Here is a 25,454-nt window from a genome sequence, read left to right as displayed (position 1 = left end):
GAGGGGGCATAGCCGCTAGATGTTGCTGGCCAAATCCAGTTTGCAACAGCACGATACATCAGAAATATGATCTTACACCACCCTTCTAAAATTCTTAATCAACAGAAAAAATTTGCACCGAACACTTATTTTTCATTATATGACAGGCTGTTGAAGGTCTTACAAACTGGTGGAGCTCCATTTCTCCCCCAGTCCTGAGCTGTCCACATTTCTTTGTCTCAGATTCGGCAAGCCTGATGTGCCCACAGCCTTTTCCTCTTGCTTTGATATGCTGCTTTCACAGACAACCACTAGGAACTAGTGTCTATAATTTTTGAATGAAGTGTCATTATGATACCTTTATTTAAGCCCTTGAGCCTTTATTAAATTGCATTTCTTATTCTGTCCATTTGCATTATGTCTTGGCCCCATGCCGAACACAGTTTCTTGTATTGGTTCTTGGTATGCCACTGTGCCTGTGATCTTACCTTTTATTATATTGCATATTTCATGCACACTTATTTCCAATACCTTTTATAATTTAAACTAAATTCTCTTTGGACCCACATTAAACTCTTCCTTTTTCTTGAAGTGCAATTTAATATATCTGATTTAGTTTTACACAGTATGTCTAAGGTCATATTTATGACTTTGTATTACACTGTTGACACAGACCTACATAGGGGGAACAATCATCATAATAATACAACGGAAATCAGAGCGCGTACGGAAAGATATACATGTTCGGTTTTTCCATGCATTGTTCGAAACTGGAATAATAGAGAATTATTGTGAAGGTTGCTTCGATGAAACCTCTGCCAGGCACTTAAGTGTGATTTGCAGAGTATCCATGTAGATGTAGATGCATTTGACCAGTGACATCTTGCAGCCATGCCCCCTCAGCTGTTTGCACCATAGTTGTGAGCAAGGTACACCATGCAATGGCTCAGTATTACGGGTCATGAGTGTTTACCATAAGCACAAATTCTCTTTTCAGATCAATCTGAAGACAATCATGATGACTGAAACCAGTAATTGAATAAACAAATATTTGCAATCAGGGACTGTTGTGGAATTTACAAATTTTCGTAACTCTGGACTGCTGTCACCCTCACAGTGACTGTGTCACCCGTCATCAATTTGATAATGTGTTTACTTGGGTAGCTTCCAGTATCTCAATTAGGAGTGTATCAATGTGCAGCCTCTTCATAGATTTAAGTTGTCCTGCAAGACCCTCTAGAGCTTTATGGATGTAGACAGTTGACAATTTTTCAAATGAACCTTCAGCAAATAAATAAATTACACCATAGGAAACTGTCCTTTTCAATTACCGCTTTTTGGGTGGATTAGCCACACAAGGTCGCTTTGAGATTTGGGTGTTAATAATGTCCAATGGATTAACTGAACTACTGTGAGTAGAAATAAGGGATTTAGGCTTCATGGAAGTTCAATGAGCATGCAGGGAAGTAAGTGTCCACCCAGACAGAGCCCAACTTGCCTGGGTAAACCTTGTACAATTGATACACGAAATGTGTTTGCGGTTGTGAATATGGACAACCATCAGCTGCACAATGGAATGACGATAGTAATAATTTGTGCTGCATCAGGACTCAAACCCGGATTTTCCACTTATCTCAAGTGGTGCTCCAACCATTTGGCCATTCGAGCATAGCTCACAAGCATACACAAACTTCCATGTCACCAACCATGCATCTACAGCCTGTATTTGCACATCCATTATGTATACTGCCATACAGTGGAGACATTTTACTTCAAAGTCGCTTGCTCAACGTCGGCTGATAAATACAATATTGCAGTGCCTAAGTTATTTCAAATTACGATGCAACAATGCAGTGACTGTAGCCATTATGAAATACATGAAATGTATCTGCAGTTGCAAATATGGACAATTATCAGGTGTATAATGAGATGACGACAACGAAAATTCGTGCTGGACTGGGACTGAAACCCGTATTTCATGCTTATCATGAGCGGTCGCCTACCATTTGGCTATCCGAGCACATGTCAACAAATGGTTGATGGAATATGGAAATTTGGGTCTGCCTGTGAGTCAAGCTTATGGTTACAGAGGACTTGTGATGTGCATAAGTCGTTAGCTAAGGAAGGACACACTCTTCAAACAAATGATGAGCTATCTGAGACACTTGCCATTTAGAACGCTCTAGGGGCACATGTAGCTTCATCAAAAATACCACAGATACAGCAATCTTTACCCCTCCCCCAACAATGCATCCCCTTTATTAATTTCATATGAAATTGTGGATTTCTGTGATATTTTGCAGTTATTTCCAAGGAGCCTAACTAGCATAATTTTGTTGACTGGATGATGTTACTTCATGGTACAATTACACTGCTTGTTTGATATCTTGACCAATGATATCCACTGAGGCCCCAAAAATTACATGTCCGGACATGCTTAATACAAATATAATGAAACACATGTCCCAAGGCTAGGTAACAAGTGTTTAAACTCAGCATTCATTCAAACAATTTGCTTGTCGCGATGTTCAGGCAGCATAGTTGATATTTATGCTCTATATAGCACATTATGTTTCATAATGTCACTACCAACAGTGCTTGCAAAAGTGTGCAAAGAGTCTAATGACAGGACAGCAATTAATACGTATTATAGTCACCTACATTTTGTTCGAATATTTCACATGAATACTTGCCACTTATTTAGGAGATGAAATAATTTATAGATCTGATTCCTTTTTCTTGAACCCAGGGCCCTAGGTATTATGTCATAATACGCATTATAGAATGCTTGTCCAAGACCACCATACATTTGTGAAGTAACCAGATCAAAATCTTGATGACCAAAAAAAGATGCTGGATGAAAAGTGACTGTAAAAAACAAACCACAAATGAGTTTTCAAACATATTACTTTTCATTTACTTATTTTTTTTATTTTTTTATGACAATGTTTCTACATTTGTCTTACCTGGATGAGTGTTAGTTTCCGCAATATTGTCTCTTTGTAAGTTCCCATGCAATAACGATGGTTTTATATCTGCTCCTTCAAAAAACTGTGGTAGTTTCCTAAGTAGCTGTGATCACAGTTCTCGTGCCTCAGCATCTGCATACTGTAGAAAACATAAAATCTGTCATGCACGAACTACAATACTCTGCTCTGCATTTTACTTACAAATAAGTCATGCTGACAATCAATGTATTCCCTTGATATATATTGTACTATCACTCAATACTGAACATATTTTTTCTAAAGTGTCATGCACATACCACAAATGGTAGCAAAATTAAAATACTAAGATTTATTGGCAACAGAACACCTTAATGAAATCATTTACTCATTTGAAACAATATTCTCATATTAACATAATAAATAATTTCTTTTACTATTCAAGTTTTAACAATATAATAAACTATTCTTTCTGTAATAAAAGAAACCAACTAGGCTACTGAAATATTATATTTTTTGGAGTGTGTGGAAAAGAATATGTATCACCTAGAAATGTGTAAAAGTAGAATGATGGATTCAGTGAAAAACAAGAACAACCAGCAGTTTCCAAATGAAAATATTGGCCTATGATCAGCAAGAGAGATGGACAGAAGATAGAAAGATTAGGGTTTAATGTCCTAAGAATGATATCATGAAGAACAGAGCACAAACTCACATTGAGGAAGGAAATCAGCACTGTCCATTTTAAAGGAACCAACACAACATTTGTCTTAAGCAATTTCGGTAAGTAATGCAAACCTAAATCTCTATGGATGGACAAAGATTTATACTACTGCCTTCCTGAATATAAGTTCATTGTCTTACCACTGTATCACCTTTGTTGATAAAGGAAATGAATCTATGAAAGCAGCCGAGCAAGATGGCAGTGGTTAGCACAGTGGACTAGCATTCGTGAAAATGGCAGTTCCAATTCCTATCTTGACAGGCAGATCTATGTTTCCAGGCAAATGTCAGGACAGCTCCTTTGAAATGGACACAGCCAATTTTCTTCCCCATCTTTTCATAATCCAAGCTAGTAGTCGGTCTCTATTGACCACATTGTCGAAGGGATGTTAAACTCCAATCTTCCTTCCTTCCACAAAAGTAACTTATAAAGTGCCTTTAAAGTAATGAGTTTGATTGTTTGAGGCTTTGCAAGAACATGCAAGAGAATACAGAAATGGTAAATAAAATTTTAGGGACTTATGCAAGACAAAGTCCAACATACACTTCACTATTGCAGTCTGCCTCTGTGTGTGTGTGTGTGTGTGTGTGTGTGTCACAATTTTTCATATCAAAATGTCAATAGGATACTAACAGACTCCATGAAGGCAAATGTTTCTGGAATAAAGACAACAGAGACTTATGAAAATACTGACCACAATACCCAAAGAAAAAGAATTTTAACTATTTCACACATTTTCCTTCTGGAGACATGAAAAGTGGAGAAGGTGGAAGCAGAAAGGTGCAAATTGTCTAACAGAAAGCAAAAATACAAATACCAATAGCTCCAAAGTTGAACAGTAAGAGAAGCAATATAGAAATCAAGGTTTCACATCCTAAACATTCAGTAAATTACCTGTGAGTAGAAGAAAATTTGGGAAAGAAGACAGAGACTGACTGCTGATTTTTAAAGGGATTACATTTAGTGGTCACTGGTCACTTTACCTGAGGTAATTCATCACTGGTGAGCTTATTATTGGAGGTCCTCTTGTTTAGAGTTCTGCTGGCAACGTAAAGTAATGAAAAAATTCTCTCTCTCTCTCTCTCTCTCTCTCTCTCTCTCTCTCTCTCTCTGTAACAGCACACAAATGTGTGCAAGCGTTTACACACACACAATTCTGATCAAGAAAGCTATGGGTGAACATACTGTGGCCAGTACTGGTCTGTACCACAATGATACACACTCATCCCAAATGATGTGGAAGGACATTCACTATAGAGAGGACGAAGGGTAAGCACGTAAGATGGAGTGTCACAATTTAGGATATAATGGTGGATAAGTTGTATGGGAGTGAGGAGAGGGCGGCACACCAGAGGGGCTAGACTTCCAAATGATTAAAAATACCACGTCTGGGATGAGGATTCTTATTTTGAATTGTTTTCAGTTTTGTAAGATAAATTACACACTGATTATAACTGCTGACAAGACAAATTCCCTCATTAGCACACAAATATTACATTTCTCATTTGTATACTCACATTCTCCTCAAGTAATCTAAATTGATGACTGAGTCTGTGTCTCACGAAAAAGGTCTGTAAAAAAAAAAAAAAAGAAGAAGAAGAATCACTTGAAAGACTACAGCAATAATACAGGAACAGCTTATACCCAATATCTTCAAAAATATTAACATCACTTCCCTTTTCAAAGTAGTGGTAAAAATCTGCTTTGATTCATGTTTATACATATGATCACAATTTTATTACAAAAATACTTATGCTTACAGGCCAGTCACTGCACCATTCATTTTCCAAAAGTGTGTTCCCAAATCGTGTTTTAACATGGAAACCAAATTCTTTTACAAATTGGACATTTTCCTCCTTCCCTACAAATCCTTTGATTTTTTGTTTGCCCAGAACAGCATTATGCAGGTGTAATCTTGCCAATTGCTGCCCAAGTTCTTGAGAGAACTGGTTCAGTGTTTTCATATCAATATACTCTGAAACAAACAAAGCTCCACCCAAGCGATTGTCCACAATTGCAAGAGGCTTTGGGACATGTATTATGTTTGTTGCTGCAATAGCTTCTAGACTTTCATATTCACAATCAAATATCTCCCTTGCCTGAAAAACAATAAACATGGTACAGAAAATAAATAACACACTTGTGGCGTTTAAGATAGGAAACAAATGTCAACACTCATCAAACACAATACCAAAGTCTCAAAATTTTGCACTGCATTCATTCATTATTTCACCATTCAGTCATACTGTATAGTGCCAATTACAGAGGAGGATCTTCAGCAATGTGGAACAGGTCAAAGCACACATTAACAAAGTGAAGCAATTGTTGCAGATTTTTTTTACAATTGGTGATCACTAACATGCAGTTACTTACAGAGGCACCAAACGTTGCACCTACTGATAAAACAACAAAATACAAAAGCCAATATTATGAAAATTATAGACCCGCTACTCACCATATGTCTAGTCACAGACAGGCACAACGAAAAGACTGCTACACACATAAGCTTTCAACCAGAAGGCCTTCTTCTGAAATAGACAGCATACCCATACATACACACATTCATGCAAACACAGCTCACATACACATGACCACTGTCTCTGGCTTCCAGGGCCAGACAGTGGTCACGTGTGTGTGAACTGCATTGTGTGTGTGTGTGTGTGTGTGTGTGTGTGTGTGTGTGTGTGTGTGTGTGTGTGTGTGTCCACCACCCCTGCGCTACTATCCCTCCCCCTCCCCAACCCAACCTCCTCCTCAACCCTACCCAGTCACCACTTCCATTATACACTGGTGCTGCTCTTCACAGCGTTGCCTGTGTGGCCTCAGTTGTCTGAGATTGCAGTCGTGTGTGTGAGTTGCATTTTTGTGAGGGTGTATGTGTGTGTTTGTCTTCTAATTTTGACAAAGGCCTTACTGGCCAAAAGTTATGTTTGTGACATGCTTTTTGTTGTCCTGTCTGTGACTCAACATCTCTGCTATATGGTGAGTAGCAACTTTCCTTTTCACAATACTGCTACCTCTAATTTTTTTTCTTTTCCTGCTTCCCCATAGCCCATCCTTTTCAACTACAACTTAAAATGATCCAAATAAATGTCTTGATGAATTTCTTTATTGTCTCTATTTTAAGGTATTTTTTTTAGTAAATTACTCTTATTTCTGAAGTTTTGTTAGGCCATCTCAGTTCTTTTCTTAACATCCAATATACTTTTGTCTGCATTTGCTGTAATACTTCCAAAGAAACGAAATTCACTTACAGTGTACTCCTGATTATTCAAGTGGATTATCCAGTTTGCACATTATTCATGCCTCTAAAAAAAGTGCAACATTTTTCTCCAGTAAACGGCAATCAACAAGTTACTGCATGACAATAAGTGTTATTTCAATTGTTTAAACAACTGCCACTCGACAAGAGAGTACTGTTTCCATTGTTATCGGAAAGTCTGTTCAGTGTAAACTGAAAACAAACTCAGTTTTTTTTTTTTATTATTTTGTTTTGTTTAGGGAGCAAAAAACAACTGGTGTCATACGCGCCCAAATCAAAACTATAGAACACGAACACAGATAGGAGGGAAACAACTATACGTCAGTCCCAATGGACAGAATAGGTGACAGCTAAAAACAGGCACATGGGAAAGAGGCCAAAAAAATACCATACAAAACTGGAGGTCCAAAACTAAAAATTAAATTGCCTTCGCCATATTGCTTTGGCAGATAAAAAGTAAAGCGGGGTCGACAGGCCGCACGACATTCGTTAAAACGGGTGATAAATCAGAAAGCAATCCCAAGCTGGAATGTAAACCGTTAAAAAAAAAAAAAAAAAAAAAAAAAAAAAGAAAAGGGCATTCCAGCAGGAAGTGGCGGACATTTAAAAAATTTGGGCACAATGCATACAAAGTGGCGGGGTAGCACCATTGAGCAAATGACCATGGCTAAAAAGGCAGTGCCCAATACGCAGCCAATTTAAAATAATCTCCTCCCGGCGCAAGGGCCGATAGGAGGTCGTCCAAGGTGCCGGGAGAGGCTTAAAAATCTGAAGCTTATTCCCATGAAGGGAGGACCATTGGTGATTCCCAAGGGGCACCACCTCCTGACAGACGGCAACGCAGAGATCATCAGAGGGAATATAGGTACTCGCAGGCTGAGGTATGAGGACTGCAGCCTTGGCAGCAGTGTCAGCAGCCTCCTTTCCTGGCAGACTGACATGACCACGGACCTATAGAAACATGACATTGGCTCCACCAAGAGCGAGCAAGTGACAGTTATCCTGGACCCGCTGCACTAAGGGATGAGCAGTGTACAGCACACAGAGACTTTGGAGGGTGCCGAGTGAGTCTGAGCAAAGGACACAATTGGGAAGGCTGCATCGCCAGATGTACCCTGTGGCCAGATACAAGGAAAAAAGCTCAGCTGTAAATATTGAGGAATGTGCTGGAAGCCAACATCGAAAGACACAGGTGCCAATGACGAAGACACACCCAACCCCACGGTCACTCCAAGAGCCATTAGTGTATACAAAGGTACTATCGCGAAATTCCATGCGAAGATCGTGAAACGGAAGGCGATAGACCAACGCTGGAGTAGTGTCCTTAGGAAGCGAATGAAGGCCAAGGTTAACATGAGCCGCTTCACCAAGCCAAGGTGGTGATGGGCTCACACCCGCTGGGAAGGCTGCAGGTAGCGTAAAGTTAAGCCGCTGTAGCAAGTGGCGAAAGCCGACTCCAGGAGGTAAATGGGACAAGCCCCATACCGACAATCAAAGGAATCATCAAAGAAGGAGGGGTAGGAGGGGACCTCTCTGACAGGTCCCGGGAGAATCCCAAAGGGGATGGTGTGCATTCAAGTGACCGAGTAGCAGAAATGGGGGAGGTAGCTGCCCACTAAGCTGAAGGAAGTCTGCCCTGGTGACAGCAGCGGATGACGGAGGGACATAAATGGTACAGAGGGAAAAATTCAGGCAGGGAAGGAAAAGGCAAACTACAACAGCTTGAAGATGGGTAGTCTGGGAGATGAGTTGACGAAGGTCATCTCGTATGAGCAACATGACGCCCCCATGAGATGGAATGCCGACCTCAGGGGGAAGATCAAATCGAATCGGTAATGTGAAAGCTCAAAGCGGTTGTGAGGGCACAATTTCATTTCCTGAAGGTAGAGTACAAGGGGATGCTGCGATGCTAATAGCAGCCATAAATCCTCTTTGTGGGACCAAAGGCCACAAATGTTCCACTGGAGGACAGTCATGAGAAAGAAGAGATGTAGGGTTGACAACTCAGAGGCCACCGAGTGACAGCCGGTGTAGAGTCAGGCACAGAAGCAAGAGGATCCTGCTCCATGGAGTCCACAGATGTGTCGGCGTGATTGTGTGGTCAGTCCGTGGAGTGAGTCCAATGCTGAGAAACTGTTGGTGGTGTGCACTGGCGAGACGGAGGCCAGCTGGGCTAAGGGATGACGTGGCGACACCATCGAGCAGGATCTCCAAGTTGGCGAAGGAGAAGACCGTTTGTCTTTAGCGGACTTCTTCAAGCCCTTCTGGTTAGAGGAAGACTTTGGTGGTGTTTGGCTGCAGGGATGGAGGAAGTCTTCACGGGAGAACTCCTTTGTCCTTTCCTGCCTGCTGGTTGTCTAATGGGTTGCTTTGCCCCTTGAGACAAAGGGTTTGACGGTTTGTTGCACAGCAGGGCAGGAGGATGGCGATGCTACCTTGACACTGAGCGATTTCACAACCTCAGAGCCGAATTGGAGGTCACATGTTTGCGTGGTCATGTCCTTCATTGAGCAAGGGGCAACAAGTACAGTACTATAGGTGCCATACCAGAGAACACAGGGTTTGCGACTAGCCAGTAACTTGAGAGCTACTAGGTATTTCAGCCTCGGTGAGACCGTCAAGCAGCCTGATGTAAATTATACCACGGGAAGAATTCAAAAAAGTTCTATGTGCCTCAACGTGAACAGTGTAGCCGTGGAGAAGTGAGGCAGCAAGCAGTTGTTGTATATGAGAATCAGAAGTCATCTCCAGAAGCAAAGTGCCATTCCGTAAACGATAGCAGGATTTCACAGGGCCAACAATTGCATCAACACCTTTCTCAATAATAAATGGATTGAGTGTGGCGAAGGACTGACTGTCTTCAGTACGTGAGACCACAAGAACTGCGGTGTAGTGGGAAGGGTCTTCGAATCAGTAGCCTCATTACGTTTACGTTTCGTAGACATCGATGGGTAGGAGAAATGACTCATTGCGAGGAAATCCCCCATGATTGCCAGCATCTCCAATGGCACACTCCTTACAACTGGCGGCCCCCTTCACAAGGAGGCACACCTGCCTTAGGTGATCCTTCAAACGTCAGCTCACAACTCCCGAACACGTGATGGAGGGACCAATCGCTAATTTGGGAAGGTTACAGTTCAGGCAATCACCCCTCTCTGGGTCTGGCCTTTACCAGGGGGTACGTGCGAACCCTACCTGTCGACCCGGGGCTGGGAATTACGTGCTACCCAGTCACCTATTACGCATCATACACGTGGGCTGGCCTACAGGAGCACACAGGGAGGTTGGCCGGTTGGTTGGTTGGTTGGTTGGTTAAAAGAGGGGGTGAAGGGACCAAATTGCGAGGTCATTGTTCCCTTGTTCCCGGGAAATAATTACACAACAGAAAGAAGAAAAGAAAGGAGACGTATAGCACAATAACAGGAGAAAAGCAGCACCAGAAGAATGACAAAAGGACAACCCCACTACCATGGACAAAACACGAAAAGAAAACCACAGAGAGAAGCAAGAAACAGGTAGAAGGGGTAAAAACAGGAGAGCAGATGACCGTGGCTGGCCTACCAAGAGAATAAAAAGGAAAAGCCAGCCACTCTGCGACACATTAAAACATCCACCCTAAAAGCATTAGAGGGCAGAACACAACGGGACAAAGGACATGCGCTAAAACTTATACACAGTGATAAAACCCACCGACACGTATAAAACGTAGAACTAAATTAGGCAATGAGGTATTGTCAGATAAAATTAGCGGTAAAGAGTCTGGTAACCGAAGATTTCATCAGAGGGCAGTCAAAGTGGGACAGTGCACCAGAATATGGGCCACTGTCAACTGAGCACCGAATCGACACTGAGGCAGGTCTTCACAGCGCAGGAGGTAGCTGTGTCACCCAAGTGTGGTCAATGCAGAACCGGCAGACAACTACAGAGTCCCTGCGAGAGGTCTGCATGGAGGACTGCCGCACGTTCATAGTCTCCTCATGGCACGCAGTTTGTTGTGCGTGCTGAGGTTATGCCATTTCATCTCCTAAAGCCACAAAACCTTGCAGCATAGTACTGAACACAGGTCAGTTACAGAGAAGCTGATCTCCATAAGCGGTTTCCGCAGAGCCTGTTTGGCCAGCCTGTCGGCAAGTTCATTGCCTGGGATTCTGACGTGAACTGGGGTCCAGACAAACACCAATGAACGACTGGACCATTCCATGGCATAGATGGACTACTGGATGGTAGCTACTAAAGGATGGTGAGAACAGCACTGGACGATAGCTTGTAGGCTGCTCAAGGAGTCAGCACATAGCAGAAATGACTCGCCAGGGCTTGAACGGATGTGCTCAAGAGCACGAGATATAGCCACCAGCTCGGCAGTGAAAACACTGCAGCCATCAGGCAAGGAATGCTGTTCAATATGTCCTCCACAGACATATGCAAAGCCAACGTGAGCATCAGCCATTGAGCCGTCGGTGTAAACCACATAATGGCCTGGGTACATGTCAAGAATCAAGAGGAAGTGGCAGTGGAGAGCGGTGGAGTTAAGTGAGTCCTTAGGGCCATGTGAAAGGTCCAGGCAAAGCCGCAGCCTAGGTGTACACCGTGGAAGTGTACGTGAATGGACCTTAAGTATAGATGGTGAAGGCAAGGACTCCAGTTTGGAAAGACGGGATCAGACACAAACTGCAACTGGAAGCCCTTACCTGGGCCGCCAATGCGGGAGATGAACTGCCATGGGTGGGAAAAGGAGACGATGATTTGGATGCGAAAGAGAACTACGAACGTGTGCAATGTAACTGGCCAGCAGTTGTGCACGCCTAACCTGCAATTGAGGGACTCCGGTCTCCACAAGGACGCTGGTCACCGGACTCGCCCTGATAACTCCTGTCACTAGGTAAAGGCCACAGTGGCACACTGGATAGAGTAAACGCAACACTGAGGATGCCGCCAAACCATAAACCAGACTCCCATAGTCATGGCGGAATTGAAAAATGGCTCTGCAGAGCTGCAACAGCTTAGAGCGATCTGCACCCCAGTCGGTGTTGCTCAGGCAACAGAGGGTATTGAGGTGCTGCCAGTATTTCCGCTTAAGCTGACGAAGGTGAAGAAACCAAGTCAATCAGGTGTCGAAAACCTGCCCCAAGAATCAATGTCTCTCCACTACAGTGAGTAGATCGTCATTAAAGTAAAGTTCTGGTCCTGGATGAATGGTACGACACCGACAGAAGTGCATAACACACGACTTTGCGGCCGAAAACTGGAAACTGTGGGCTAGAGCCCATGACTGCGCCTTGTGGATGGCTCCCTGTAGGTGCTGCTCAGCAACACCAGTACTGGTGGAGCAGTGCGAAATGCTGAAGTCGTCTGCATACAGAGAAGGTGAGGCCGACAGCGCTACAGCTGCAACTGAACCAATAATGGCCGCTAAAAATAGAGAGAGACAATACAGAGTCCTGCGGGACACCATTCTCCTGGATATAGGACGAACCATGGGAGGCACCAACTTCGACATGGAAAGTACGAAGCAACAGGAAATTTTGGATAAAAATCAGGAGCGTTACTCGGAGACGCCACTCGTATAATGTGGCAAGGATATGATGCCGCCAGATGGTGTCATATACTTTCCGTAAATCAAAAGAGACAGCAACTAGGTGTTGGTGTCTGGAAACGGCTGTTCGATGGCAGACTCAAGGAACACATTCCAGCAACTTACAAAGAACGTTGGTGAGGCTGATGGGGAATAGCTATTCACATCAAGCGGGTTTAAACCGGGTTTGAGCACCGGAATGATGGTGCTCTAACACCAATGCGATGAAAAGAAGACATCGCACCAGATCCGGTTGCAGATGACAAGGAGATGTCGCTTGTAGTCACATGAGAGATGTTTAATCATCTGACTGTGGATCCGGTCTGGCCCAGGAACTGTGTTGGGGCAATGTGCAAGGGCACTGACGAGCTACCACTCTGTAAATGGGGTGTTACAGGATTCACTGTAGTGTGTATTAAATGAGAGGACTTCCCCTTCCAGCCGCCATTTGAGAGTGCGAAAGGCTGGGGGTTGGTTCTCCAATGCAGAGGTTTGAGATAGTGCTCTGCAAAGTGCTCGGCAATTGTGTTTGCATCGGTAGATAACACGCCATTTATGTTAACACCGGGAACACCTGTTGGGGTCTGGTACCTGAAAACACGTTTGATCTTTGCCCAGACTTGGGAAGGTGACGTATGGCACCCAATGGTCGAGACAAATCTCTCCCAACACTCCTACTTCCGTCATTATATAAGTTGGCGAACACGGGCATGGAGCCGTTTAAAGGTTATGAGGTGCTCCAGGAAAGGGTGCCACTGATGCCACTGTAGAGCTTGCCAACGCTCCTTAATTGCTTCACTGACTTCCGGCGACCACGGAGGGACTGCCTTTAGCTGGGGGCACCCTAACGAGCGAGGGATCATGTTTTCTGCCACAGAAACGATTGTTGTAGTCGCCTGCTCAACCATCACATTAATGTTACAGTGTGGTGGAGATTCAACGTTGACAGAAGAGCTGAAAGTTCCCCAGTCTGCCTTGTTTAAAGCGCATCTCGGCAGGCGTCCATGGGCCTGACGCTGGGACAGTGACAGGAAGATGGGAAGTGGTCGTCATGTGCTCTCCAGTGGATAGATGGGAGAAGTCTTGGGCTGCTAATTGATAAATCAATGGCCGAGTAAGTACCATGAGCCACACTGCAATGTGTGGCGGCCCCAGTATTTAAGAGGCAGAGGTCGAACTGAGACAATAAAGTTTCGACATCTCTGCCTCGGCCAGTAAGCATGGTACCACCCCACAAGGGGTTATGTATGTTAAAATCTCCCAAAAGTAGGAAAGGTTTAGGGAGCTGACGAATCAGTGCAGCCAATGAGTTCAGGGGTACTGCACCATCTGGAGGAAGATATACATTGCAGACAGTTATGTCCTGCATCGTCCTTATCCCGACAGCCACAGCTTCAAGAGGGGTTTAAAGGGGCACAGGTTCACTACATACTGAGTTCAGGACACAGACGCAAACTTCACCTGACACTCAATTATAGTTGCTAAGGTTCCTGTAATCTCCCTTATAGCAGCGGAGGGCAGTGTTCTGCATTGCCAGGAACCAGACATGTTCACCAAGGGAAGGGAAAAAGAATAGCAAGAAGATAGACATGCAGCACGAAAGGGAAAAAGTGCTGCAAGGGCTGGGGCCCTGTGGTAGCCCAGTACGAATCCACGAGCCTCCTGGGGGGAGTTTCCTGACTTTAATTGGTGTGTAAGTGTCAATGAAGCAAGTTGAAAAAGAATTTGTAAAAGAGATGAGGAAGAAATGAAAGAAAATTAGATCCAAAAAATTTGAGAAGGGGGGAAACTGCTGCAAAATTACATGCTGATTGTGGTGCTGGAAAGAAGACTGTTTGGGACATTAAAAAGAATAGCAGAACATACAAGATTTTGTCAGTAGGTGCTATTCTAGTGCTGGACCATCTGCATGAAAAAGCATGACAAGATCTACATATGATGAATTAGATGCTGCTCTTTTGAAATGGTTTAGCCAATATCGAGCAGAAGGAGTCATTATGACAAAGAAGCTAATTTTTTCATGAAGCTCTAGGGTTAGAAGATGAGTTTAATGCCTCATCTGGATGGCTAACCAGATTCAAACAATATCATAGGATTCATGAACTTACTGTGTAAGGAGAGAGGCTTAGTTCAAATGCTGTGGTAGCCAATTCCTTCCAGGAAGAGTTCCTAAAATTTGTGGAAGAAGAGATTTTCACACCAGACCAAATTTATGAAGCAGGCAAAAGTGGCCTGTATTGGAAATGTTTACCAAATAGAATCCCTACTTTTAAGTGCAAAGTCCGTGCTCTGAAACATGTCTCTACAAAATGCATTACAATTTTGAGCACTGCTACTGCTTCTGGGAATCGCGAAGTGAAACTACTAGTGATTAGACAAGAAATATATACAGGGTGAGGCATTTATGGTGTCGTGGTCATTTTGCTCCAAAGCAAAGGGCACAGTCAGAAATATTTTTCATAGAAAATTTGCAGTATTCATAAGAGGACATAACAGAGTGACCATAACACTCCTTGAAATGCCATTCTCAACGTTTTTCAGGGTCAAATTATTTTTTTTTAAATAGGGTGGTGAATTTTATTCTACAGAAATGAAAAGGGCATTCAATTCTGAGAATAAAAGTTGTAGTTCATTTGTCCACTAGGGGTGACAGATGATGCAATGCTGGACAAATAAGACAGCAAATTGGTTTCACACACTTTGACTTTACTGTCATCCATTTACATACAACATGTACAGTACTCGTACACTGCATAATTATAATTCTATTCACATTACAGACAATTCCAATTTAGTAAATGCTCAAAGTTACAGCCATTAACTTCGACGCATTTCCAAAGACACGCTTCAATAGACAGTTGAACATGCCTCAACATTTCTTTGCTTATTCCTGCACAGACATTCCTAATTTGTTGGCATAGATTTTCGGGTGTGGTTGGCATTTCTTGATAAACGTTGTCCTTAATATATCCCAATAAAAAAAAGTCTGGAGATGTGAGATCCAGAGAGCGAGCAGACCACTGGACAGGCCTTCTACATCCTATCCATTAATCAGAATGATCTCTGTTTAGTCATCCTCGAGCTACAGCTGAGTAATGAGATGGGCAACCATTGTGTTGATATCACACGGAACCCTGTTCCATAAGGGGCACATCTTCAAACAGCACTGGAAGATCTTGGTCCAAAAATGTTCGTAGTTTCCAGGTATTCAATTTAGCTTCAATGAAGTATGGTCCAATGATTCATAACCCTTGAATTCACACCAAACATTCACACTCCACTGCCTTTCATGCTCAGCTTCCTGTAACCATCTTGAATTTTCCACTGACAAACAATGCACATTATGTCAGTTCATCTCAGCATGATTGGGGAACGTTGCATTGTAAGAAAATAAAATGTTTGAAAATGTACCATCAAATTAAAAATAGTCCATTGGTACAATTCAAAATGCTTCTGGAAATCATCCCCATGAAGGACTTGATGTAGACTAATGCAATATGAATGGAATTTATTATGCTTAAGTATTTGAAGAACACTCCTTTGCAAAATTCCTGAATCACTTTCTAACAGACGGGGGAACTTACGAGAGGATTAGCAGTAACAGCAGCTAATACAGCGACTTCCAAATTCAGCCCGGTAGCAGTTCTTCTTTGATTAAGTTTTCTCAGTGCAAAACCTCCAAATTCACAGAATAAGTTCGTAAGTCATTGAAAACTTCATACAGATGGCCATCTCCTTTCAGGATACCATTCTCCGTAGAAGCTGCAAGCTGCTCTACCATTATTACAAGCTTCATCATAAATGTAAATTGTATCAATCCTCTCATTAATCGTGTACTGAATGTACATATTACAAAATGACGTGGAGCTTGCTAAGAGCAGTATGTCATGTTCTTATGAGGTTTAAGTTGGCACTGGATAAACTCGTACCAATGTCAACAAAACTGTAAACAAATGTTTATCCTTCTGGGAATACAAATAAAAGATCAACAAACCACCTTAAGTAAACAAATCAGTTTCCTTCACTGAATAGCAATAGCAATAGCAAAATAAAAAGAAAGAGAGAGAGAGAGAGAGAGAGAGAGAGAGAGAGAGAGAGAGAGAGAGGAGTCATAGTGTGTGGCAACCATTTACTGTCTTATTTGTCCAATATCACATCATCTATAACCCCTAGCACGTAAATGTACTACAACTTTTAAACTCAAAACACTTAGACTGGTATTTCAAGGACAAGTTACAGTCACTCTCTTATGTCCCCTAATGAATACTGCAAATTTTGTATGAAAATATTTTTGATTTTACCCTTCATTTCAGAGTAAAATGGCCATGACACTATAAATGCCTCACCCGTCGCGCACGCGGGTTTGTTTGTGTGTGTGTGTGTGTGTGTGTGTGTGTGTGTGTGTGTGTAAGACCGAGCATTCAACCCTAAGGTTTTCTATATGCATAATTAAATAATTAAAAGCAAAATGGAGCATGGATGGATAGTGAAATTTTCAAAAATGGTTCCACACACATTTTGTACCACAAGTTCAGGGATTTCTAAAAGAGAAAGGATTGCCACAGAAGACTGTCTTATTGCTTGACAATGCCCTTTCACATACCGATGAGAAAATTCTCATACCTGATTATGGTCTCGTCGTTACACAGTTTGTACCTTCTTACCTGACTGCCATTATACAGCCAATGGACCAAGGCATAATTGCACCAGTAAAACAGCATTGCCAGACTGGTCCTCTGAAAATGCTAGTTGTTGAGGATCATTTGGTGGCATTCTGGAAGAAGTTGACAATTCTAGATGCTATACAAGAGATTTCTGATGCAAGCAGGAAGTTAGGCCACATAAACTACACTCCTGGAAATTGAAATAAGAACACCGTGAATTCATTGTCCCAGGAAGGGGAAACTTTATTGACACATTCCTGGGGTCAGATACATCACATGATCACACTGACAGAACCACAGGCACATAGACACAGGCAACAGAGCATGCACAATGTCGGCACTAGTACAGTGTATATCCACCTTTCGCAGCAATGCAGGCTGCTATTCTCCCATGGAGACGATCGTAGAGATGCTGGATGTAGTCCTGTGGAACGGCTTGCCATGCCATTTCCACCTGGCGCCTCAGTTGGACCAGCGTTCGTGCTGGACGTGCAGACCGCATGAGACGACGCTTCATCCAGTCCCAAACATGCTCAAAGGGGGACAGATCCGGAGATCTTGCTGGCCAGGGTAGTTGACTTACACCATCTAGAGCACGTTGGGTGGCACGGGATACATGCGGACGTGCATTGTCCTGTTGGAACAGCAAGTTACCTTGCCGGTCTAGGAATGGTAGAACGATGGGTTCGATGACGGTTTGGATGTACCGTGCACTATTCAGTGTCCCCTCGACGATCACCAGTGGTGTACGGCCAGTGTAGGAGATCGCTCCCCACACCATGATGCCGGGTGTTGGCCCTGTGTGCCTCGGTCGTATGCAGTCCTGATTGTGGCGCTCACCTGCACGGCGCCAAACACGCATATGACCATCATTGGCACCAAGGCAGAAGCGACTCTCATCGCTGAAGACGACACGTCTCCATTCGTCCCTCCATTCACGCCTGTCGCGACACCACTGGAGGCGGGCTGCACGATGTTGGGGCGTGAGCGGAAGACGGCCTAACGGTGTGCGGGACCGTAGCCCAGCTTCATGGAGATGGTTGCGAATGGTCCTCGCCGATATCCCAGGAGCAACAGTGTCCCTAATTTGCTGGGAAGTGGCGGTGCGGTCCCCTACGGCACTGCGTAGGATCCTACGGTCTTGGCGTGCATCCGTGCGTCGCTGCGGTCCGGTCCCAGGTCGACGGGCACGTGCACCTTCCGCCGACCACTGGCGACAACATCGATGTACAGTGGAGATCTCACTCCCCATGTGTTGAGCAATTCGGCGGTACGTCCACCCGGCCTCCCGCATGCCCACTATACGCCCTCGCTCAAAGTCCGTCAACTGCACATACGGTTCACGTCCACGCTGTCACGGCATGCTACCAGTGTTGAAGACTGCGATGGAGCTCCATATGCCACGGCAAACTGGCTGACACTGACGGCGGCGGTGCACAAATGCTGCGCAGCTAGTGCCATTCGACGGCCAACACCGCGGTTCCTGGTGTGTCCGCTGTGCCGTGCGTGTGATCATTGCTTGTACAGCCCTCTCGCAGTGTCCGGAGCAAGTATGGTGGGTCTGACACACCGGTGTCAATGTGTCCTTTTTTCCATTTCCAGGAGTGTAGTTCGATCATGGAGAATTCTTCCACATGTAGAATAAACCGGCTTTTAAGGTTTCAGTCATGAAGAAATAACAGCTGGACAAATAATGAATCCGGCAATGAGTTTAAATAGTTTTGAAGATGTCGATGAAGAAAACTTGAATGAGTGACTGAGGGTCAACAGATATGAACCCAGCTTCCAATACGTAAGTTATGCCGAGGTTGTGATTGCTGCTTCACAATAAAACAATGAAGAGAATAGGGAATGTGAAAGTGGGGATGAAGACAGTGACCTTGTCAGTCATGGTACGTCACTGTAACATGTTGATACTCTTCTAGATTGTATAGTCCATGCAGTGTTTCAGTACAATGACATTATTGCTACAAGAAAAATTCGAAAGGCTATGTGAAAAAATGTCAACTCCTCTCAGAAGCAGACTAGCATCAGAGACTACTTTAAGAAATAAAGAAGCATACAGTACCTACACAAAGACCTTGGATAAACATTCGAACAAAGAATAAATCTTTGAAAATATCTTGCTTATTTGTGCATCTTCTCCTACACATTACCTCAAATAATCAAGAGAATACTGTTCTTGCATTAGTACTGTACTACTAAAACACTGATTGTTGAAAGAATCTAATTCCTATGTATAAAACAGCTTCAAACTTCTGATTACTTTACAAGTGAGTTAATGTATTCAATATTTGGTTTTATGTATATAAAGACCCCCGTAAACAATAAAACATTTTGTCAAATGTAACTATGCTTGCCAAATATTTGAATGTGTACAGTGATGTTTGATGTGTTTGTGAGAAATCTGGTTTGACGGGAAGTTTGACAAGATGGTGATGGTGATGGTGATGGTGTGTGTGTGTGTGTGTGTGTGTGTGTGTGTGTGTGTGTGTGTGTGTGTGTGTGTGTGTGTCACCACATATGTTTACTGAAAAAGACTTTTATTACAATTTATCTCATTGTATCGTGACTTTCCACGACTATGAAAACTACAATCAATTATAAAATCAAACTATGACAGCCAATTACTAAAATGGTTGGGGTACCATATCCTTCCCAGCCACATACTACGCATGAAGAGGTTATGAACAACATTTTTACGCATACAGTAACATACAAACGGGATGGAATGGTATAAAAGAAATTCAAGTTCTCCGGTTCTTCCATGGACGATGTGGGCTGTATGTTCTCCGGTTGTGATATTATAATCAATTTTCAGTAGAGTACCGTGTAGATGAGAATATGTTTTTGCATACTTGTGTCTTCTTTTTCAATGTGAGGGCGAAGTAACTCTAAAAAAGTTACGAAATGTTTCACTGTCCATCCGCAGAAAGTTGATGTAATCATCACGTTCCGAGTGTATTCCATTAATTGGTTTTCAGTTGTATATTGCTCATTTTAAACCATTCCCTGAAAAGCATCTTGTTTTCTTCTTCTTTAAACACAGAGCCAGAGGCAACATTAGAAATGCTTTACCTGCATTTGTAGCCATTCCCCCTATTACCAAAATGCAGCATACAGGAAAAGCATTTGCTTCAAATTGATTGTCTTTTTTGGTATGTGTACAGGCTTTTTTTACACACAAGAGCAAACTTAACAGGCAAGTTTGCTCTTTTAGGAAGGCCTTCACACGTTTCAAAAAGTTTCACTGCCCATTTGCAGAAAGTGGTTGTAATCATCAGTCTCGGAGTAATATTTCCTTTAGCAGGGCTTCATGGGTAAATCTCACATTTTAAGCCATTTGCTGGACCAGAGTATTGTTTTCTTGTTCTTCTTTAAATACAGTGCCAAAGTCATGCGAGGACAGCTTTGTATGCCTTTGAGGCCAATCTTACTGTCAAAATGCACACAAGCACGAACGGCATCTGTTTCAAGCTGGTGTTAAACTGACAAAAATTGTTTGAACGTTTATGGGCTGGCTTGGCAAATCCGTGGCTTGATAAGAACGAGTTTTGTAACATTTGATCATTTACGGGGGTTTTAAGCGAGAAAAAATTTGGGGATGAGGTGACTTACTGAACAAAAGCGCTGGCAGGTCGATAGACACACAAACAAACACAAACATCGCACAAAATTCAAGCTTTCGCAACAAACTGTTGCCTCATCAGGAAAGAGGGAAGGAGAGGGGAAGACGAAAGGAAGTGGGTTTTAAGGGAGAGGGTAAGGAGTCATTCCAATCCCGGGAGCGGAAACACTTACCTTTGGGGGAAAAAAGGACAGGTATACACTCGCACACACGCACATATCCATCCACACATACAGCCACAAGCAGACATATTTAAAGACCAAATATGTCTGCTTGTGGCTGTATGTGTGGATGGATATGTGCGTGTGTGCGAGTGTATACCTGTCCTTTTTTCCCCCTAAGGTAAGTCTTTCCGCTCCCGGGATACATATGTCTGCTTGTGTCTGTATGTGTGGATGGATATGTGCGTGTGTGCGAGTGTATACCTGTCCTTTTTTCCCCCTAAGGTAAGTCTTTCCGCTCCCGGGATTGGAATGACTCCTTACCCTCTCCCTTAAAACCCACTTGCTTTCGTCTTCCCCTCTCCTTCCCTCTTTCCTGATGAGGCAACAGTTTGTTGCGAAAGCTTGAATTTTGTGCGATGTTTGTGTTTGTTTGTGTGTCTATCGACCTGCCAGCACTTTTGTTCGGTAAGTCACCTCATCTTTGTTTTTATATATAATTTTTCCCACGTGGAATGTTTCCTTCTATTATAAAAAATTTGGGGAAGTATACATGAATGTAGGCTCTCCCAGCATATACTGTTAGTGAAAAGCTCTCAGGTTTTCAGCTGGGTGGAAGTATTAAAATACTGCGACATTTCGAAGAGTGTCAAATTCATCATCTTCTGATGAAGTGTCCAGATATGTGGATGCATACTTGAATACCGCCACCCAGCTGAAAGCCTGAGAGATTTTGAAATTATCCCACAAACGGGGATGATCATTTAGTAATATACATTTCGTAATTGTTTGCCCTTACTTGTCTGTTAAATATATCTCTCACCATTATTTTAGTCTTGTTTACACTGATTTTTCAGTTTGTGGCTTTCCAAGATGTCAGATAAAATGTTTAACATATAGTTCACGTTCTTTTCAGGAGCTGCTAAGATCACTGTTATCATCAGTAAATTGAATACAGTGTACTCTACTGGGAAAAGTAAAATGGTATGTTATTACAGGCATTTCCCTTGCATGGGTGGAGTCATGTTACGACATAAGAAAACAGAGGGTCACCTAAACAAATTATATAGAAAAATTAAATCTGAACTGGGAAAACATTAAATTCTGTGTCACAAAAGATTCAGCTCTTGGTCCACTCCTAAACAGACTGCTCAATTTTGCTTGCTTTGTACTTAGAAATCTCTTTCACTGCATTGATCTGCCACTAGGATGAGTTAGCACTTTGAATACTGTTGCACAAAACTGCCCTATGGCATAACCTTCTGGGGCAATGTAGCTAAGATTAAAAAAATATTTATTTTATAGATGTATGCACTAACAACATTATTGCAGAGGTCATTTCAGAGGCTTTTGGATTCCTACCCTTACCAACAAATTTGTGTAGTTCCTAATGGCTTTTGTGGTTAAAAAGTTGAGTGAATTTATAATGAAGTATACAATTCACAATTAAAATACCAAAATTAAAAAAAAAAGCCATATAGGCGATGGATTCTAGGCTTCACAATGCAATTTTATATTCTGATGCCCAGAAGTATTACAGGTAGCCAGACAATATTAGGCAGGAAACTGAAAATTACCAGATATTCAAAAACAGAATAAATGAGTACTTTAGTAGTCACTTCTACAATTTATATGACAAGGGAACCTCCCCATCGCACCCCCTCAGATTTAATTATAAGTTGGCACAGTGGATAGGCCTTGAAAAACAGAACACAGATCAATCAAGAAAACAGGAAGAAGTTGTGTGGAACTATGAAAAAATAAGCAAAATATACAAACTGAGTAGTTCATGCACAACGTAGGCAACATCAAGGATAGGGTGAGCTCAGGTGTGCTGTGGTCCCGTGGTTAGCGTGAGCAGCTGCGGAACGAGAGCACCTTGGTTCAAGTCTTCCCTCGAGTGAAAAGTTTAATTTTTTATTTTCAGTTTATGTGACAAACTCTTATGTTTTCATCACTTTTTTGGGAGTGATCATCACATCCACAAGAAAACCTAAATCGGGCAAAGTAGAAGAATCTTTTTACCCATTCGCCAAGTGTACGAGTTAGGTGGGTCGACAACATATTCCTGTCATGTGACGCACGTGCCGTCAGTCACCAGTGTTGTATAGAATATATCAGACGTGTTTTCCTGTGGAGGAATCGGTTGACCTATGACCTTGCGATCAAATGTTTTCGGTTCCCATTGGAGAGGCACATCCTTTCGTCTACTAATCGCACGGTTTTGCGGTGCGGTCGCAAAACACAGACACTAAACTTATTACAGTGAACAGAGACGTCAATGAACGAACGGACAGATCATAACTTTGCGAAAATGAAAAAGTAAACTTTTCACTCGAGGGGGGACTTGAACCAAGGACCTCTCGTTCCACAGCTGCTCACGCTAACCATGGGACCACGGCGCTCCTGCGCTAATATTATCTTGGTGTTGTCTATGTTGCACATGGACTACTCAGTTTGTATATTTTGACTATTTTTTCATAGTTCCACACAACTTCTTCCTGTTTTCTCGATTGATCTGTGTTCAGTTTTTCAAGGCCTATCCACTGTGCCAACTTATAACTAAATCTGAGGGGGGTGCAATGGGGAGGTTCCCTTGTGAGTATTTGGGCACTTGAAAGTAAATTCCACTGAGCTTATATGTTTCTATTAAAAAGGCTCTACTTTGCAATAACACATACAGCTGCTAGTGTTCTGCGTAAAGTTATGTAACCACTGAACAGTATTTGAAATATTAGCCAATAACAGGAGGTGATTAATGAAACAGAAGGAGCAGTGGACTTTCTCTCATGTAGTTGCTTTTTTCTAATAAACCTATGCATACAAAAAAAAATTTGACACAACAATTTAATTGGATAGATAAAAGGTCTACTCACCAAGCGGTGGCAGAACACACACATAAAAGACTGTTGTAATTAGGCAAACTTTCAGAGCCAGTGGCTCCTCCTTCAAGCAGAAGGGTTGAAGTGGAAGAGGGGCGTAGGAAAAGGACTGGTGAGGTCTAGAAAAAGGGGTAGATTTCAGGAAAGTTACCCAGAACGGCAGGTCAGGGGAGACTTACCACAAGGAATGAGAAGGAAAGACTGATTGTTGGGGACTGCATCAGATGAGATTTGAAAACCTTAGTGCTTAAAGGTGGAAAGCAAGGCAATATGCAAGACAGAGATTACTGCCTTAACATCATGCACGAGTTAATAAGAGTGAAAAGCTAAGTGAATTTTACATAACAGAGATGGGAGAGGGCAGTGAAAAACAGACAGGTAAGACAATGAAAGATGTAGAAAATTAAAACAGAGTGAAGAAAAGAGTAGTTACTGTGGAGAAAACTACTCTCTTCTGTTTTCGTTTTCTAATCTTTCAGTGTCCAGGACTCGCACCAGATGTAAGTCTTTGTGCTTTGTTTAGGAGAGAAGAGTGCATGACCACTATCCACCCTGATCATCTTTACCTGAACTTGCGACTTCTTCACAGGAGGAACGGTATAAGATTCCCTTCAAAACCAAATATGACCTGAATTTATCAATTACGAGATGACTGGAAGCTGTCTTGAATGCCACCAGTTTTCCTACGTTGCATTATGCATGGTAATGTGTTGTGTTTTTGCTCATATTTTTGTCCACCCCAGTAAGTGCTTTTGGAGGCGCAACCCTCAATGGTTTCTCACACTCTTACAAGTACACTACAAGTTCACTACGTATTAAAGGATCTTTCTAATACACACACAGAGAGAGAGAGAGAGAGAGAGAGAGAGAGAGAGAGAGAGAGAGAGAGTGTGTGTGTGTGTGTGTGTGTGTGTGTGTGTGTGTGTGTGTGTGTGTGTTGTACTCAGATGACAAACCTCCTTGCTTTTAGGGTGCAGAGGATGTCTTGCAATTCTTTATACTTCCAACATTTTGTACTGTTCATATTAACATCCAGCCCTGGTGCCAATTCTTAGCAACAGACAAGCTGTTGTTCAATTCATACATAGAGAAGGGACAACTGAATTTGCCTTGGCTGTTAGAAGAGAAATCCACAGAGCCTCTTTCATCATCTTTCTGATGCAGGATTGTTAAAGAGTTTTGTTGCCAGAACATATCATGGAAGCAGTTAGCTTCTGACCATTGTGCGACAGGTGGAGGAGTTGGAATAAGTCCATCATTCAATAGCACAGAGATAGGCTATGATCTGCCTGTGGTGTCACCGCCAGACACCACACTTGCTAGGTGGTAGCCTTTAAATCGACCACGGTCCGTTAGTATACGTCGGACCCGCGTGTCGCCACTGTCAGTGATTGCAGACCCAGCGCCACCACACGGCAGGTCTAGAGAGACTTACTAGCACTCGCCCCAGTTGTACAGCAGACTTTGCTAGCGACGCTACACTGACAAATACGCTCTCATTTGCCGAGACGATAGTTAGCCTAGCCTTCAGCTACGTCATTTGCTACAACCTAGCAAGGCGCCGTATTCAATTGATATTTATTATGTGAAGCATGTATCATCAAGAGCGATGTTCTACAATTGTGGATTAAAGTTAA

The 25,454-nt window shown here is 42.7% G+C and overlaps 1 protein-coding gene across 1 annotated transcript in view; it reads right to left on the bottom strand.

Moving 5' to 3' along the window:
- Positions 1–2,677: 2,677 nt before the first annotated feature.
- Positions 2,678–25,454, bottom strand: part of LOC126475790 (fructosamine-3-kinase-like) — a 45,577-nt gene continuing 22,800 nt past the window's right edge. Inside the window, exons 3-6 of the mRNA XM_050103493.1 lie at positions 5,409–5,747; positions 5,166–5,219; positions 2,946–3,087; positions 2,678–2,847 (exon numbers count right to left, since the gene is read on the bottom strand). Of these exons, the coding sequence (XP_049959450.1) occupies positions 3,058–3,087; positions 5,166–5,219; positions 5,409–5,747 (423 nt within the window). The 3' untranslated portion in view covers positions 2,678–2,847; positions 2,946–3,057. The remainder of the gene's footprint in view (positions 2,848–2,945; positions 3,088–5,165; positions 5,220–5,408; positions 5,748–25,454) is intronic.

The sequence above is a fragment of the Schistocerca serialis genome, chromosome 1, assembly GCF_023864345.2.
Source record: "Schistocerca serialis cubense isolate TAMUIC-IGC-003099 chromosome 1, iqSchSeri2.2, whole genome shotgun sequence".
Classification (NCBI taxonomy): Eukaryota; Metazoa; Arthropoda; class Insecta; order Orthoptera; family Acrididae; genus Schistocerca; species Schistocerca serialis.
The sequence above is the reverse complement of the archived record's forward strand: the minus strand, read 5'-3'. Positions and strand labels throughout refer to the sequence as shown.